This window comes from Chelonia mydas, chromosome 18, assembly GCF_015237465.2.
Source record: "Chelonia mydas isolate rCheMyd1 chromosome 18, rCheMyd1.pri.v2, whole genome shotgun sequence".
Classification (NCBI taxonomy): Eukaryota; Metazoa; Chordata; order Testudines; family Cheloniidae; genus Chelonia; species Chelonia mydas.
Window position 1 is genome coordinate 21,103,754 of NC_051258.2, and position 18,829 is coordinate 21,122,582.

At 46.2% G+C, this 18,829-nt stretch overlaps 1 protein-coding gene across 15 annotated transcripts in view; it reads right to left on the reverse strand.

Annotated features, from left to right (window-relative positions):
* Positions 1 to 18,829, reverse strand: part of NPHP4 (nephrocystin 4) — a 100,411-nt gene that overhangs the window by 19,845 nt on the left and 61,737 nt on the right. For 11 of the 15 annotated variants that reach the window (XM_037881238.2, XM_043531811.1, XM_043531809.1 and 8 more), the window contains 7 exons: positions 10,427 to 10,485; positions 8,726 to 8,854; positions 7,937 to 8,100; positions 7,494 to 7,685; positions 6,576 to 6,763; positions 4,766 to 4,926; positions 3,511 to 3,691 (listed from right to left, as the gene is read on the reverse strand). In XM_037881238.2, the coding sequence (XP_037737166.1) occupies positions 3,511 to 3,691; positions 4,766 to 4,926; positions 6,576 to 6,763; positions 7,494 to 7,685; positions 7,937 to 8,100; positions 8,726 to 8,854; positions 10,427 to 10,485 (1,074 nt within the window). The remainder of the gene's footprint in view (positions 1 to 3,510; positions 3,692 to 4,765; positions 4,927 to 6,575; positions 6,764 to 7,493; positions 7,686 to 7,936; positions 8,101 to 8,725; positions 8,855 to 10,426; positions 10,486 to 18,829) is intronic. The other 4 variants (XM_043531803.1, XM_037881239.2, XM_043531804.1 and 1 more) reach the window with 1 other exon arrangement.

Genomic DNA, 18,829 nt, shown 5'->3' on the forward strand with positions numbered 1-18,829 from the left:
ACTGTGGAGAATTTGGGAGACATTTGGCTGCAGCACCTGACATTGTTTTTCAATATTTAGGGCTGGATTCCAGCGGGCCCTGTACAAGTGTCTAGGGGTGGGCCCGAAGTGCATTCTCCTCCCCACGCCCCTGAGCCTGGGCACACCCTCTCTGGGAAGCAGAGGAACTGCACCCAGCTGAGGCAGCTCCAAAGCGATGGGGTGAAGACCGGACCATGCCAGAGCCCCCAACATGCAGAGAAAAGTGCACCCTGCATGCTTGCAAGAGATGGCAGAGCTGCTGATTTAAGGCATGCCTCCCCACAGCAAGCTGGGAAGAATTCTGGCACAACAAAGAGCCAAGTGTTAAAACTGCACAACCCTTAACATTTGAGCTGTGATGTCATCTGCGATGAGACCATCCACCTTAGAGTTTGTAGGAGGGTCTTCTGTAAACACAGGGGGCGACGTATTGTTGCAGTGTGTGATGAACTGTCAGAAGACAGGATACCAGCTAAATGGACCATTGGTCTGACCCAGTCTGGCCGTTTTGATGTCTTAGGACCTACAAAATATAGGTATTAAGGTGACTGGCACGCTGCAAAATGCAACAGCTAGATACAGCTTTGGAATGGAAGGACATTCTAGCAGTTATATGTGTACCCTTTTTTCATGTGTACAACTCGTGCAAATGCGCCGTTAGCAGAAGTAGCTCAAGCTGTTTAGGCAGCTGAGAATATTAACACGGACAGTGAGAACATTAACATTATCCACCAGGGCATGTGCCCCGAAGCTCTCACAAAGTTACGGATAGTGTCAGTGCAACTCTGCCTCAGCCAGCTCTGCTGAGAACGCTGCCCCTGGGCTTACAGGAGTTCACACGTTCTCCCAGTGGAAACCTGCAACCCTACGGAGCTCGTCTCTGAGAGGTATTTAAAATTACCTTGCTGATCATTTCTACCGCACCAAAAATCAGAAAAATATCATGCTATAAAGATGCCATTTAACTCCATTCACAGCTAATCCCTCCTAGCACTTCAGTGTGAATGGCAAGGGGAGGATTAGCCAGAAGCTTCTTTTCCTGCAGCTTAAAGGGTTACGGTCACTTTTAAAAAAAAATCACTTTGATGGAAAACGTTAGGAGTAACAGCCAAGATTACTGAAACTGAAGGAGATTTAAGCCCTCTTTTCCAGTGTGTTTACTGTGCACATGACAGCACTTCCTGCTCGGTCAGTATTGCTGCGGCTCCTGGATGGTCAGTTTCCCCATATTGTTTGTGTGGGTCTTTCACACAGCAACCAGGGGGAAGAGCATTTTAAAAAAAACAGGAAAATGAGCAAATTGGCAATGGGAGCCAGGGGTAGGGGCAGTATCTGAAATTGCTTTGAACTCACTTTCTGAAACGGATTAGATTTCAAGGGATGATGTAGTACGGAGCAGAAATGGGTGTAGCAGGCAAAGACTGGAATACAAATGCCCTTATTTGGCTATGTTTAGCCCCATTTCTCTCTCTCTCAACACCATCCAGTTTACAGAACGGGCCTGCTGTTCAACGCTTCAAGCCCCAGTATTATGAGGGATTTTAAAAACCAGACTAATATTATTTTGAAATCAAACAAAATTTTCCAGAGAAATCAGAGTGGCAGCTGTATTGATAGAGTACGGTGGGTGTTTTGCTAGTATTTGTCCTTTGCTAATCAGTTTCCTTTGCTGGGTTTGCACTGAACTGTGCTCTGGGTTAGGAATCTCAGACTCTCCTTCCTCAGAGCTTATCACGCTCTTGCAGGCAAAGTATGAAAATGACAATTTAAGATATCATATAATGGAGCTAATCTTTCTTCTGAAGATAAGATTTTAAAACCTGGAGTCACTGCACATTTATAAGATGGTGAATTAAATATATATAAAAAGTACCTAATAAATTCTAGGAAACAGTGTTCTTACAAGTTTGGTTTTCTTATAGGTACAGCTTTGTGCATCTTGTCTGTTTCTCCCATGTTTCCGAGTTATTTTGCTAGCACCTAATTGAGTGTCGCTGTTTCCATATTGTCTGTTTCAAAGCTGCCTTAGCTTGTACATTTGTAAACAAGCAGGCAGAAAACTCAAAACAGAACTAATGAGCTGTGCATTTCCTCCTCTTTCTGTAGCCTGGTGTTATTACTTATTGTAGGCGGAGGGTGGGTACAGGATAATCGGAGACGGTCATTTAGAACCTGTTGATTTTTCTCAAGCAACTGAAAAATCTCTGAACAGCCCAAGCCCAGAGCTCTGCTGGGTCTCAAAAAAGCATTTTCTTCCCTCAGATGCACAGGAACCTGTAGGTCCAGATCCATCGCTCCAATGGCGTCATGGGGGTGCTTTTCATTTTGCCAGCATGAAACAATTTTGGGAATATTGTGAAGAGTTACAGCCATCTTTAGTGCAGAACCCACTGGTGGCAGTGGGCAGAGGCAGTTCTGATGCAGCGTAGCCTTGCTGTGACTCTCACAGGCTTCCAAAGAAAGGAGAGAGCAGTCTGCCCTCGGGGACAGAAACAGGTGCAGAGGGATGGCTGATTGAGGGCGTTATAAAAGGCACTCACAGAAGCATTGAAATTAGACAGACTTCTAGCACCACCATCAAATTATCCCCAGCTCCCATTTCATGGCTGGTGAACAAACACAACGCAACTCAGAAATGCTGATAGTCGGCTAATGGAAACTCTGGGTTAGCTAGACACCCAATCTGTCCCTCGGGTTGCAATGTCAGGATCCTCCCTTGCGTGTCACAGGTTTCAGAGTAGCAGCCGTGTTAGTCTGTATCCGCAAAAAGAAAAGGAGGACTTGTGGCACCTTAGAGACTAACCAATTTATTTGATCATGTGAGGCTCCTAAGCTTTGCCGGCTTCATACAAGCTCAAGAGCTTAGCTTCAGCACTGAAGGCCAGTAGGGTAACACTTCTCATGGTGACTAGCATTGAGATCACCTTTCAGTAGACCTTTAACTAACAAGGTGCTGGATGTCTGGAACCATGCTGAGCAATCGTATTGCTGGAAAAGGGGCACGGAGCAGAAAGCTGGCCACTGCACTGGGCTCTGCTCCTGGCGCAAATCTGATTTTCAGAGGTGCTTGTCACCTGTACGTCCTATTGACCCTCACTCAACACCTCTGAAAACTCAGCACCTCAGTAGCCCCAGCTGTACAGGGGGGACAGCATGGCTTTCCTACCTTAGCACCTGCATAGCGCTTTTCAACTGTATCAAATCAGCGTGCAAAGTATTATTGCATCCTGGTGCAGGTAAAAGCATCTCTGTTTTGGGAGGTGATCGCTCTGTGAAGATGGAGGGGGGAAGGTAACAGATCAGCCACTAAAGAGATTCCCAGCTATGCCCCAGAATGGTGCTGGATCTGCAATGATGAAGACAACCAGCAGAGTTAAGTGTCTAATGAGTATGCTGAAGAATACATGAGAAATCTTGAGTTACTTTCTGAAAGAAACAAATTTTCATCAGAAAACATGGTGAATCAGCCAAAATAACTGGGATTCTTACCAACGTTGGCCAAACTCAGGTGAAGTCGGCCTTTCACAACAACATAGACTCCTATGGGCTTCACAGTGCCATGTCTGAGAACGTCCCCACTCGTTACTGTTGTGTCCTGCTCGTATTCGGTTGTCATCACCTCCAGCTCATGATGGACCTGAACTGCTGTCCGACCCTGGCGAAGCAAGTGCTGTAGGGCAAGAGGAACATATCCTGAAGCCAAAAAATGTGTGTAGCTGTTACTGTCAGGAGGCGTTGTCCAGAGTGGTACACTGTCCAGGAGAGACCATTGAGAGACTCAGGCAAGAATCAGAGAAACTTCCATAGGAGACGTAAATTGCTGTACAATTAAACCTGATAATGAAACCCCCCATCCTCACCACACACACTGGCCATAGCACAACCGTTGCCTAGAAATGGAGATGATTATTCTGGCCATTTGGACAAAAGGCCATTAGCACTGGTCACTGCATTCAGGAGTAAGGGGAGGGAAGTGGCACCTGATGGACTGGATGGTTTAGGCAACTCAGAGCAGGATACCAACCTTTCACCGCTAGGTCACTGAGCTGAATCCAGACAGCGTAGCAGCGAACAGCAATTCTCACTCCCTCGGGACTGTTTGGTGGCCTGTTCGCAGGGAATTAGGGGGTCTCAGACCATTTCCCAGGGCACAAGTGTCTACACCACAAACCACCTCCTGTCTTTTGGCACTGGTTTTCCCTCTTTGTTGGCAACCTCGGTGGAGAAGCAGAGGAGTCAAGGGGCACAGGGACTGGCCTGACCTTGCAGTGCGGGTGGTGGTTCTCCAGAACAAGAATGAGGCACCCTGGCAGGCCAAAGTAACAAGTGCTGCTCCTGCCCAGAGTGAGCTTCTCCTGTGAATCAGCAGAGACTGTTTGTTCTCACGCCGAGCAGGCCCTCCAGCGGCACAAGGAACCTCAGAGCACGACCTTTTTTCTAAACATTTTACACACTCCGACAAATTGTTCAGATTTTAACACCAAAGAAATTAATGCACATTTGTAAGAAACTTCCTGAACTTACCCTACCCAATAGCCATTCCTGCCAGCTGCAGCCGGGTTACTATTTTAATACTTCCTTGTAGAGCAACAGAGCCTAGAGCAATTCCCCATTCTGTTTGGTGCTGTACAAACACAACCAAAGAAGGTCCCTTCCCCAGAGTTCTTATACTTCGTAAGTAGAGATTCTGGCCTTTTTCTCCGTTATCAGCAGCTATGGACTTAGTATGGGAAAAGTTTCATACCTTCAGCTTAACTGCAGCAGATCCAATGAGGAGCAAAGAATCTCCATCCCAAATATCAATCTGTAGATTATGGTCAGCTATATAACGTATAAACCAGCGTTGTTCTCCTGGCTTCAGGAAACCAGGATCCACCATATACTTTAGCTGCAACCCTGGAGATCCTGCAGGAAAAAGAGTGTATGCCTGACAAAGTAAATTAACCCTCCATGGCTTCTCAGGAGATTCATTGCTATCAAAGGGACCCCTGTGGCTCCCAGAACCAGTACAGCTGTCTCTGAGAACCTCACAATCTTTACTGTATTTATCCCCACTACACCCTTTGTGAGGCAAGGCAGGGCCATTATCCCCATTTTATAGATGGGGAACTAAGGCATAGAGTGACTGTGATATGCCCAAGGTCACAGAGGAAGTCTGCGGCACAGCAGGAATTGAACCTATATCTGCCAAGTCACACACGAGCACCCTAGCCACTGGATCAGCTTTCCTCTTGATAGCTGTAATTTCATTCTCATAAACCTATGGATCAAACCATTTATGAACTCCCTGAATCAGTCACTTTTAAGTTCGTCGGGATTGATATCCATCCACAAAAAATTAAGTTAATGTGGATTTTCCTTATTAATTTTCATTAACTATTCCACATAGGGAAGGAACTTTACAAACTAAAAATGCTCTGTAGGAGGTGGGAGATTAGTTTTGCATCTCTTGGGACAAAAATTTAATAAGACATTAAAAAAACCATTTTGCTAAGAGAATCCGATTGCATTACTACAGGCTGGTTGCTTAGATGTGTTGTGTCTCCCTCTACATCTGCTTAGCTATCACTGGAGTCAGCAGTCTACACTTCTGAATCGTGTCACTGACACGTATTGATGTTTTGCCTTATGGCTTGACATTTTGAACACTTTTAATTATATGGTGTATAAACTAATGGAAACTTGATATTATAGCAGATACTAGTCCATTACCTTGACTTGGAGCTAAGCCTAAATCTGATTGACAAAAATCCCATTTGAACGATTAAAAACTATAATTTAAGTCTCCCAATGGATTTTCCTCTTTACTATAACATACTAGCCAAAAAAGAAAAACAATTTTGCTGATACACTGCAAGAAAGGCTTAAAGCATTGGCACGTTTCAGTATTCATTTTTAAACCCTAGAGCAAGGCCCAGTTGATTGGAAGAATTTAGCACCCGAAGAATAGAGCTAGAAGGCTTGTGGTCCATCTGATCTAGCATCCCATCTCCAACAGGCACACACTTCAGAGGAAGGTGAAAGAAACCCCATAGTAAGCAACTGAAGAACGATTGGGCCATAGGGAGGTTTTCCTCCTAGCCCCAATCAGTTAACATGGAGATTTATACCCCTTATAAATCTATATCCTCTCTGCTGTAACTGTGGTTTTCCATATACTTGTCTAGTCCAGTTTTGAATCCTGCTAAACTCTTGAATTAAATGATTTGTTGGGGTAATGAGTTCCACAAGTTAGTTACGCATTGTATATAAAAAGGTTTCCTTGTATCTGTTTTAAATTTGCTGCCTTTTAATTTCATTGAGTAGCCCCTTGACCCAGGATGACGACAAAGGGTAAATCAGAGTGCCTTATGTACCATCTCTACCCTGTTCATTGTTTCATAAAGCTCTGCTAGGTCTCCCTTCAAACTGCACAGACTCTGGAGTATTTGGACATCTCATATAACTCCCAAACAATTGACTACAGCCTCCAGGACTTCCTCAGAGGACATACCACCTGGCAAGTGCTGAAACATTCCTCCTTCTTCAAAAACCCTTCCTCCACTAGTGCTTACCGTTCTTGAGGGTTCCGTCTTTGTTGATCTGGAATAAGGTATGGGAAGATGCATCTGAACTGGCTGTCCCAGACTGGTCCATCTTCACCAGCTGCAATCGTGGTGTTGTGACCGGTGGGAAACGGTAAAACTGGAAGGTGAAATACATAGTCTTTGGCCATGTTGTCCCCATGCCATCCTGTGGGATCCTTGACCAAAAAACATCTCTGGATTAACTCCTCTTGTTACAGACCCAACAATTGGTATGTGCTTTGCAAGTGCTTGTGAACCATTTGAGAAGCAGAAGAACTGGGGAAGATCCATGATATTAAGTGTATTCAAACTGGTTTGGGAGGCTTCCTTTGAAGCCATTGTGACAGGAAGGACAAGGTTTGGGTTTTTTTCCTTTCAATAAACTGGTAGTACATGTCACTTCTGCTCTTTGGTACAGAGTTCCCAGCTTCCAGACCAGGTGGGAATGGTATTTTACTTTCAGAATTACAGTGCCCTGTAGTCAGTGGTAAATAGACAAATGTTGCATAATCAAGATAAAACCACCATTGCAGAAAAGCCTTTCCAAGTGAAGCTTTCCTGTCTGTAAATAAGGAGTTACTCAGTAATTAATTTTACATTACAATCTGGCTAATGTGAACAAAAAAATTAATTTGGAACGGGCTCAATGTATAAAACAACATCTAAAATGGAATGTTCATTGTCTCACAGGCACTTCTGGTGCTTTTGTTACCATGGCAGTTGCTCACACATGCCTCAGCCAAGCAATGTGAAAGTCCTAAGGAAGGGGCACAGGAGATGGATACAAGGACCTTTCAGAATCATCAAGCCAAAGAGCAGCACGCAGATCAGTATGGAAATGGATGCTATTGCAAGAGGAGACGTGAATCCAACCTGAAAATGGGGCAGTGGGATTTCAGGCATTACCTGGTGAAGGCAAGGAACTGCAAAATGATTTCATTGCTTTGCAAGAAGTCAGCTTCTTCCCTTTGAGGGTTGAAGTCCACAGGGTCTGCGGGGTCCACAACTTCTGCTGGCTCCTTGTTACAATCCAGGATTTCCGGAAAGCCAGCAGCATGCAAGCGAGATAGAGAGGCCCGAGTGAGGACAGTGCTAGAGCTGAAAGAGAAATGGCTTTGAGTTTCCTGGGACCCAGACGCCATTGGAATCCTGACCCTTTCTGCCAAGTCCCTCCTGGATGGGGTTCTGTGTGAGTCAGAAGCATTTAGGGACATCTACCGTAAGAGGCAGGATGACGGGTGCGGGACCGTTGAACATCACTGAACTCCACCCCCCTGGGCTAGCATCGCTGAGGCAGCGATTCACCCATTCCCACTCCAGCTACCATTAACCCTGCCTTAGAGCCTCACCTTCCAGTCTGTGCTCCCATGGCAACAATTGGCGCGTGCACGGGAGTGAATGGCAGCTCCTGCAGCTGGTCACCTGCAGAGGAATCCAGGATCAAGGAGCTGGGGCTGAGGTCAGCCTCCAGGTGCGTTATGCCACGGCTGCTGCCTCCATATGGGAGCTCCTGCTGACAAACAAGGGTGCCCCCATGAAAAGGACCGTCCCCATATGGGTGGCGATAGAACGCGGCGAGGGGCAGGGCTTGGCAGAGCACGCTGAAGGAGCTGCCCGGGCCAGGCTGCTCCACTCACACAAACTGCTGCTTGTCTTCCTCGCAGGGCAGTCTGGGGGTAACAGATGCAGTGCAGGCAAACAGTTCCCCATCTGTTCTCAGCAGAAGTGTTGTCATCACAGTCCTGCTCAGCTGAGCCGATGAGCAGTGCCTTTCCTATCTCATATACGTTCTAATGCACAGATCACCGGGCAGGGCACAAGCAATGGGGGATGGGCAGAACGCAGGAGTCCTCCCTCCCAGCACAGCACCTGATGCAGCCTCTCCGTAAAGGAAAGTGCTCCTGAGCAGACAGGGTTCATGCATTCTCACAAACCTGGCTTTTCTACATTTTGAATTCAGATTTCCCACATTTATTTTTGGCTGCAATGACCATAGGAATGAGTGAACCTGGCCTAGTATGTACTGTATAGCTCTGTGGGAAGGGACACTCTCCAAACACACGCGGGTAGGAATATCCCTCTCTGCAAGGGCTAGCCAATGCAGGGGCCACCACATAAACCCGACTAGGAATCCTTACTGCACGTTCACGGCGGCGCATCCCAGAGGAGAGGAGGACTGGAGAGCCAGTTTGCTGTTGCAACGGGGGTTTGGATGAGTGGCTTACAGGAGGAGAATGGGGTGATGCAGACAACTGGGATATCGACAACTGAAAAGAAAATTATGATAATTAAGATGATGATATTAACTCTACTAATGAGGCTGCTGAAGGAGGAACTGCCAAGGTGCAATCTGGGCTGTGGAAAATCTTGCTGGATTAGGAGGGCCAGAAACTCCAAGATATGTTGGCAGTTTATTTTAAATGGTCTGTGCAAATTTAAATGGACAGGAACGACCGAACTGAGCTACCCCTCTGCGGTTCAGATACGCAGCACAGCTCGGGCACTTATGGGTGCTGGACATGCCTGAACTACGTTTTGTAATTCAGCTGTTGATGCTGCAGCGTGCTGTGTGTGGTTTCGCAGAAAAACCCACACACGTTTGGCGAGATGCAGTCGTCTCACAATGCACGCTCGTGAAGTATTAAATTTCATCAAAAATATCACTGTGTAAAGATCTCTGTAACAAGAAGGAAAAACAACAAAAAGGCTTTCAGTGTTTGTGCTTAAATCCTGAGAACTATCCATGCAAAAATTATATGTCATTGTCAATACACTTCCACTGTGCTATAGAGCAAAAGCCTGCAAATCTGGTCTGCTGCAAATGACCCCCTTAACAAATAAAAAGTCCAGGGCCTGAGAACAGCTCAGAGATTTCTGCCCAGCAAATTATATGTAGACTCTGGTTTGCTGCTTCTGGGGACATGGATTATAGCAGGAAATTGTTGTAGTTTGGCCACAAAGACCTGGGAAAGTGATGCCCAGTGGGATATTGGCATAACTCAGCGAGCTGGATCACGCTATATGAAAATAACTATTTTCAAGGAAGTGCTGCTGGGTGGCTAAACCTCTCCTTCTACTTTATACACTAATCATGTCTGTGTGTGGACATTTCACACTTTACTACCGAATTAGGCAGGTTCTCTACAACAGTATTTTTCAGGGCCTTATTGATGGGGAAAAATTCGACCTGAAACAAACAAACCCACAGAAGAATTATTTTTATTAGTCTTATAACTTAATGGCAATTGAGAATAAGGTAAATATGTGATCAAAGAGAGATGAGCAGCAGAACTGGCTATTTCAAAGCCTGCCTTTCATGCGGTATTATGTACAAATATGATTTATGAAATACTCACTTTTCTTCTTGTGATCTTCAACGGCAGATTACAGTAGCCTAAACCTTGGTCATCTATCACTGCAGACAACTATAAATTTCTCCTTTCTGCCTTCTCCTGGGCTACACAAATGACCACTGCGGACGTCCTCTTCTCCTGGCACTCTAACCAAGTCACCCCTCCTGATCGCCTTTCTTTGCCTCCTTGTCTCTTCTCGATCAGATTCAAACTCCTTTATCAGTAGTGACTGGGCCATGCTTCTCTGTAGTGTCACCCCATTCACTAACTAGAGTTACACCAGAGGGAAACTGGACCTTTAGAATCTTCACGTTTATCCCGTTATTGATTTGAAAACATAACCTTTAAAAAAAGATCAGCTGCAACATTTCCCCTCCTTGGCCCCTTTCCAAGAATGAAAGACTCAGACTAAAATAATTGATGCTTAAATCTAATGTCCCAATAAGGCAACTGCAGATAGCCCATGTTGCCCCATCAGGCACTTACCCCAGGTCCTTGGGGATAGTCTTGAGTGGAAACCAACATCTGGGGTGAAGATGGTGCACCTACCGGGAAGCAGAGGCAAGAGAAGGTGCAGTGAGCCTCCAGAACAGCCAGAGATCTAGCTGTCGGATTGATTAATTGGCTTTAATGGAAACAAAATTTTGCATTTGAAGTTTTCATAGATTTCAAGAATGGAAGGGACCATTGTGATCATCTAGTCTGACCTCCTGTATCAGACAGGTCAGAGAACGTCTCTCACAGAATTCTTAAAGCAGATCTTTTAGAAAAACATCCAATCTTGATTTACAAATATTCAGTGATGCAGAATCCACCATGACCCTTGGTAAATTGTTTTAGTGGTTAATTATGTTCACTTTTAAAAATTTACACTTTATTTCCCGTCTGAATTTGTCTAGCTTCAACTTCCAGCCACTAGATTGTGGTTATATCTTTCTCTGCTAGATTGAAGAGTCCATTATTAAATATTTGTTCCCCATGTAGGTACTTACAAATCAAGTGATCCCTCAACTTCCCTTTGTTACTCTAAATAGATTAACCTGTTTGAGTCCGTCACAACAAGGCAGGTTTTCTAAATTCTTTAGCCCTTCTTGTGGCTCTTCTCTGGACCCTCACCAATATATCAACATCCTTCTTGAAATGTGGGCATCAGAACAGGATGCAGGATTCCATCAAGGAATGAACCAGTGCCAAACATGGAGGTAAAATCACCTCTCTGCTCCTATTCGAGATTTCCCTGTTTCTGCATCCCAGGATCACATTAACTCTTCTGGACACAGCATCACAGTGGGAGCACAAGTTCAGTTGATTATCCACCATGACCTCAAATCTTTTTCAGTCACTGCTTCCTGGGATAGAGGCCTCCCTGTAAATGTGGCCCACATTCTTTGTTCCTAGATGCATATATTTACATTGAGCCATATTATTTATTTATGATTTCTTTCAGGTCATTAATAAAAATATTAAATAGCGTAGGGCCAAGAATCAGTCTCTGAAGGATCTTGCTGGAAACATACCCATTGGATGATGATTCCCCATTTACAATTACATTTTGAGACCGATCAGCTAGCCAGTTTTTAATCAATTTAATGTGCTCTTTTTAAACTCTTGGATGCAAGTTATCTGGACCTGCTGATTTTAAAATGTCGAACATTAGCAGCTTCTGTTTTAACAGCCTTCAGAGCCTCTAGTGGAATGGAAAGAGTGTTATCATCACCATGTGATGAGACTATATCAGCTGTTTTTCCTCCAAATACAGGACAGAAATATTTATTGAATCCTTCTGCCTTTTCTGCATTATTATTGATAATTCTACCACTTCGATCTAGTAATGGACCCAATACCACTGTCAGGTTTCTTTCTGTCCTAATATATTTTTTAAAATCCTTCCTATTGTCCTTAATGTTGCCGGCCATAGACTTCTCCTTGTGTCCCTTGGCTTCCCCTATTAATTGTCTATAATTCCTAACTTTTGATTTATATTCATTACTATCTACTTCCCCTTTCTAATATATTATTTTTTGAAGCTGCCTTCACTTTCTCTGTAAACCAGATCAGTTTTTTAACCAGCATGGCCTTCTTCCTCAGTTGTGGGATTGTGGCTTTTTGTGCATCTAGTAAGTTGTTCTTAAATTATTCTTAATGATCATTCAAATTTTTCTGATTAAATTCTTCCTCCCAGCTGACCTGGTGAAGACACTTGACTACAGGGATGTGAGATGCTGTATTTCAGCTATTTGGCTGACTTAAACGTTTGCAATAGGGATTGTCACCTGGGGAAAAAACGTGTAGCAGTTCTCCAGATTCACTGGTTTGATTTTTGTTTTTTTAAAGGGAAGTCAGCTAGATCTGCCATTTAGTGCTTGCCTGTTGTAAAACACAGATTGTCTATCGCTAGACAGTACTGCCTTTTCCCTTGAAGACATGTGGTACTGGCTAAGTGGGTTGCTTAATGAGACGTGAACTTTCTGGGATACTTAAGGTTTTCCTGGCTCTTCTATTATTTCTTGTCACTATTTCATCTGTTTGTACATTCATGCCCTGAAATTGCCTGGATTTTGTTGTGTTTATCTTTGGCTGGTCTATTGTTCTCTGGCACTAGATGAACTTGCTCTTCTACTAAGCAAGAAATCCTTTCACACAGCCTCCACACACAGACGTTTTCTGGCCATGCTGAGACTTAGTTTTGCTTTCTCTAATTCACACATTCCAGATATTTAATTGGGAACATTTCCCAAAGAAACTAGTGAGTTTCCCTTTGGCCGAAATTATTGTGTTCTTTTGATTACAATGGATTTGGCCATTAAAGAGGGTCATTATTAGAAATGCACAAGGCTCAATAGTTGTCAGCACAGGAAAGGAGTAGGAGAGGTTTCTTGCTAATCAGTTCATAGGCCACTATATCAGTGACTTAGATATATGCAAGAGTCGAGTTATGGAGAATATTTTAGCAGACATTAACCTCGCATCAATAGGAGGAGACAAGTAAGATTAATAGTAAAGAAAGGCCAAGTCTGCCCAGGAGCTCTGTGATTACTAGTAGTGGGTCACTTTCAAATGGTTTAGTAAAGCTAGGGTGACCATATTTCCCTATGCTGAATATGGGACAACTGGTAAAATTACTTATATTCAAGCAAATTCAATGGCAATCGTACAAATGTTCAAATCAAACCAAGTTGACTCAGCCCCTGTTAAAAAGTAATACTGCATAGTTGGATTCTTTTTATTTACCTTCTTACCTTTAAAGCTTTAGGGTTCACATGGGAGAGGGGTGACACACACTCCCGTACACCTCTCTCACACAGCAGGGGTGACAAACCGACCCAACCCTCCCTGCCTGGTGCTCTCTGCCCTCCATGCCTGGCTGGGCCCCCAGGATGGACCCGCCTCTCCTGGTATCTGGCACCATGTTTTCCCAAGAAAACACGTGGGGGGGGGAGCACACAGGGTCACATGGCCCCCTTCCCCAGATTTCTGCCCAGGTTCACACCAGAATGTTGCTGGCAGCAGCCTTTCGGCACTGGGCGGGAGGGAAGGGACGGGAGCTGCTTCCAGACGCGTGCCGGGGAAGTGGGGAAGGGATGACCTGGCCCGTGTCTTTGCAGAGCTCATCTCTCCTCCTCCCTCTGGGGCTGGAAACAGCTTGTCCCTTCCTACCCGCACAATGTCAAAAGGTAGCTAAGATATCCAGGCTGATGCTGGCCACTGACATAATGCAGACACCTCCTGTCCCCTGGCTACAGCGTGGACAGGAAGGGGTTAAGCCCTAGGGATCCATTGTACTCCAGGGCCCAGGGAACCTGACTGCAGGGGCTTCAGTGAACGGGGCCAGAGAGGTGGCTCAGCAGGGGAGGGTGCCTAGGGGATGGAGCAGCCCCCGTGCTCCCTGGGGGCAGGACCCAGGGCAGGTGAAGAGGGTGCTAAGCCCCTGACACAGGAGCTACTGTGGAACCTGAAGGTTCGGGGCATGAACAGGCTGGAAATTGCTTCCTCGCCCTTGCTACTCCAGAGGGGCGGAGAGGCTTCCCCTGCCAGCGCTGTGCGGGGGCTTTGGCACACGCACGGCTCGGCTCCTCCTGGCCAGCACCCCAGGCTGGAGGGTCTTGGGCTTTCCCAGGGCGCCGGCCCAGCCAGAGGCAGTGGGGGAAGGAAGGGGCCTGACAGCCCGGCTGTTCGTGAGCTGAGCGCTCTGACCAGGGGCTGGTTCTCCACACAGCCCTGGGAGCGGGACACGCCCCACTGGGGAGGATATGGAGGAGCAGCGGGGGGCGAAGGGGCAAAGCAGGGAGAGGACAGCAAGAGCGGAGGCACATAAAGGGCTGACACAACCGCTGCCGCCTGCCCGCACTCACCAACCCGCGCAGCGTGCAGCCAGTGCCGGCCGGTAATGGGATGGGAGGCTGGGCCCTGCTGGCCAAGGGCCGGCACGCAGCAGGGGCTGCACTGAAGGACCAGCAGGGAGAGCGGCCGGCCCCGCACGCTGCATCTTTGCCCCGCCACCAGCCTTGCCCACACACCCCATTGTTGCCCACTGGACGCCCCTCACCCCCCACTCACCACTAGTGGGCGAGTGGCTGGTGAGCAGGCATCCGGCCAGCAGCAGGACCTGCCAGTACTGATGGGGGGGAAGGAGGGAGTCTGAAAATACGGGACAATTTGCCCGCTTCTACGAAAAAGTCAGGACATCTGAAGGATGGTTTAAATACGGGCCTGTCCTTTTAAAAACAGGACGTAAGCATCCGAACATTCCGCTGTTGTCCCAGATCCTATCTGAAGTATCCCATCCTATTAGGTTTGCCAAACCGCCTTGCAAATCTCAGGAGACCAGGCCTCCTGGAGGGATTTCTACTCCGTCTGCTCTCGGATGCCTTGTATATGCCACAGGAAGAGCCCCACGTGAAGCATTTTGCAACTTCTACCATACACGGGTATCAGGAGGGGCAGAAACACCAAAAAATGGAAAGAATGTCAACCACTCAGTGCAAGTGAGAGAGAGCCCCGTGTCAGTTCTCCATTCTCCCAAGCCTGTTTGCGTGCCTCTAGCAATGGCAAAGGCAAGATTTCCGTTTGATCTCAGAATTCGAACTGCTGCTGCCAAGAACAGCAGGGTTGGTGTGGTCGATAGGAACTAGGTATCATCCCTTTAAACAGTTTGTGATCCCTCTTGTGGTTCTCACTGTGTTCTATGTTTTAGAAACCACCAGGACACAACCAGAGCAGCAGGTGTTTAGCTGGGCCCTGCAGTGTTGTGTATATGTAGCACTGTTATTTGGACCCCCTCAACATGCCCATGTAGTTTCTTCCTATTATGTCTATTATGTAAGGAGTAAAAGACCTCAGTTTGTGGCACAAGCAACCGGACTGACAGGAGGTCTATCCAAGCTTCTTTGGCCATGAAGTCCCGATGCCCGTCTCAGAGGGAGAGAAAACCTCCAATGAGGTAAAAAAGACCAGAATAAAATGGCCTTTGCACCAGCTTGGGACGCGGAATTATCTTTTGCATACAGCCTCTTTCGCAACTACTCGCTTTAAACTGTTTCATGCAAAAATCACAGTATTTTTTGAGCGCTTCAAAGCTTCTGTGCAACATCTGCTCAGTCCTTCTCCAAGAATAGCGAGAAAAAAAGTGATTCACGCTGTAAGAGAAGAACATGCTGCATGAGTGATTATCTTTAACACGGATCTGACCTAACAGATTGTACCAAGTCCTGCTGTGCACTTATAATTACTATCAACTTCTAAATAGGTAAAACAAGAGTCAGTTCTGATTACAGAGAATACGCAGGGTCTGCAGCCAGGAGACACCTCGAAGGCACTGCTGGAGAATTAATCCATTGGATGCATCCCAGAATCGAATTAACTCTTGTGTCCCTTTTAATAAATGGGATGATATAGCAGCCGTCCTATTGGCCAAAATAGGCAACCCCATGGCTCTAGCTGTGGACTGCACTAGCTCTTCCAGATGAAGATGTCCCCTTTATCCATTCAAAGAGGAAAGGCGGGTAATTCCAGGGGCAGGAATCAGCGTCTAAGTGCACTTTAGTCTGGAGTGTTTGAATGACTGGGTAGCCCTTTAGGTAGCACATCACACAGTGTCTGTTTTACTTATGCAATAATTCCCGCTGCTGGCGGCTCCACTACAAGATGCCCACTGACAATAAGAGTTGTGTCTTTTAAGCCCAAGGCAAGGAGGCACCTTAAGGATGTCTCTGTTGGTTATTCTACTGCAGAGTTTAGGGAGAATGGGGATTGCTGCTATCAGAAGCTGTTACTTTTTATAAGGAACAATGTGGGATAAAAAAAAAACTCCACTAAAAGCTTTAACGTGCCTTTGGGCTTCTGGCAGGGGTTGGAGACTGATGGGAGCTGATTGGTGGATTCTGTTCAGAAGTCTGTTTGTGTAGTGTGGTCTCCCATCTGCCTGCTGCTTTACAATGTGATCCAACGCTACTGCACTTACATCAGAAAAACAGCCCCAGGTGCTGCCCCAAATAATCGCCATCACTGCACTGTCTTCCAGCTTCTGTCCAACATGAACACTGAAGGGGATTTCTAGGTGCGCTTAAAAATAAAGGGAAGGGGGCAGGCCTTTTACAAATAACCCTAAAAGGCCCCTCTCGAGCAAGCCTACGTTTGTTCAAGCGGGTCTGTCCACTCTCTGGATGCTCAGCACGTCCCCTCACATGCGGCCAGAACCACTGTTGTCTCCCTGCACTTGGTTGCTCTGGGCAGCATTACAGAGCACAGCCTCGCTCCTCGGCAGCTAAAAAACTCCCCCTCCTTACAACAGCCTGAAACCTGAAACAATAGGCAGGGAAGGGAGGGAGCACATGTTATGTTTTGTTCCGCCTGTGTCCAACATCCCAACTCAATGAGTCCGGATTTTCCAAAGGAATCTAGCACCCAACTCCCATTGAAACATGCATCGAGTTATTGTTAAGGGCTAACTACTCACTTCACAGGCATGCGGAGAGTCACAATTAACCTTCTCAGGAGAGGAAGCTGAGGTGGCGCAAGGTTAAAAAAACACCCCTAGAAAACACCATTTCTCTACACATACACAACATAACAAATCCCAAGTCATTCTTATTGCCTAGCCCCATTTTTTGGCATCTTGCTGTCCCCGCCTTTTGCCCCACCCCCCACACACACCCCTTTGAAGCCTGTAAGGTGCCAATCCCCACACCAGCTGAGGAAAGGTTCTGTCAGCTTCTGTTGCACTCTGGGTCAATAAATCAACTCAGTTTAAAGCAGCTTGACTGAGTGAGCTCTCCCATCCCTGAACACAGGGTTCCGTGTCATTTTAGACATTATTAGGCTTTGCCCTGATCTTTTAGTTTAAAACCATTACAGAACATTGACAACGTCAGATATATTTCTACTCAAGATTAATTGATTTTAAAAATGTTGACACCGCCCAAAAAACTCTGAAAAACTTTATATTGGGACAATAATTAAAATACAAAGTCCAGATTTCTATTGCCTTACACTAACTCTGTTTCCATGCAAATGTGCCGGGTTATAAAATCCAAAGATGTCTGAAAAAAGTCCATTTAAAAACAATTCTGCTTGCTTGTAGCCTAGGCTTTTTAAAGTTCTCCAGGATGCATTAGTCGCTCTTTAGGAGAAATATCCTAGAAGAATTTACCATAAGAGATAGTTTCCAACTGTTTATTAAATATAACACAGGAGTCAGAGGCTGGAGTACACTACTGCCTTCCAACTGATACTAAAAACTAGAGTCCATCTGGAAAGATTGTTTGAGACAACGGTAAAATCAGATTGCCAACTGCGCAAATGTCCCGACCTGTCTAGAGATTAATTTTTCCCGACATTCTATTACTCCACAGCCAGTGTCCACTCACTGAGTGTAGCTGTCAGCAAAATAATTAAGATTTTTCATTCAGCTTTTCTAACACTTGGTCACATAACAAACCAGACAGCTTTGAAGCCAGCTTGCCCTTGGCAGGGAAATCAGGAGCCAAAAGGGTTAATTTTAAAGTTACAAATGGACTTAGTTCTTTCAATTTTCTGTGTGTGAGAGCACCCATGCCTGCATACGTGCATGCGCGCGTGTGTGTGAGATCCATATTTCTCCCATGTCCCTCATTTCATTTTAGTACCAAAGTTATCTCTGGCCACACAAAGATGGTGTCCCCTTAATGTTGAAAATTAATGACATCAGCAATTGGGTCGCCATCCCATGAGACTGAAAGCACCACTGGGGTTATTAACACTGACGGCAGGAATCTCAAAGCATTTCGAGTTTCCTGCATGAATGATTTCCGTGTCCCTCCTTTTGGATGGTCACAGCACACTGCCGTCTGCGCCTGGGATGGGTGGAGAGGGATGGTGTGTCTGCCACTCACCGCCTTGGGCAGCTAAAGGAACGCTGCTTTTCAGCTGAGACTTAGCTGAGTTCTCCTGTCTGGATTCCCCTCCTGAAATTGGACTAAGGTTTAGAAAGAAACAAAACTGAACTCTGCTTGTGCCAGGTGCCCGGCTGGCAGCTCGCGTGGAGCGAATCCGCTCTTTCCCCCAAGGCAGGTACGGCACGTGGCTGCGCACGCAAGCGACCTGCACGCTCCTGCCACCGGTGTGCAGCTCCGCCACAGCCTGCAGGGAAGTTCGAATAATTGTGTCCCACCGAGTCCTTGCTTCGCTGCAGAGAGGGCCAGCAAAGGTACTCTGGGGTTCTGCGTTCTGTACCTGGAAATCGGTTCCGCTTCCTGCCTGGAACAGTCCTCACAACGCTCTAGAAAGCTCCTTGAACAAGGTGCTTGTGACTGCGTCGTCTGGGTCTCTTTCTAAGCCTATGAAGGGAGCTGTGCCGCAGGAACAGTGCCCCCAGCGCGCAAGTCTGGGCCAGGCCAGCACAAGTACAAAGGC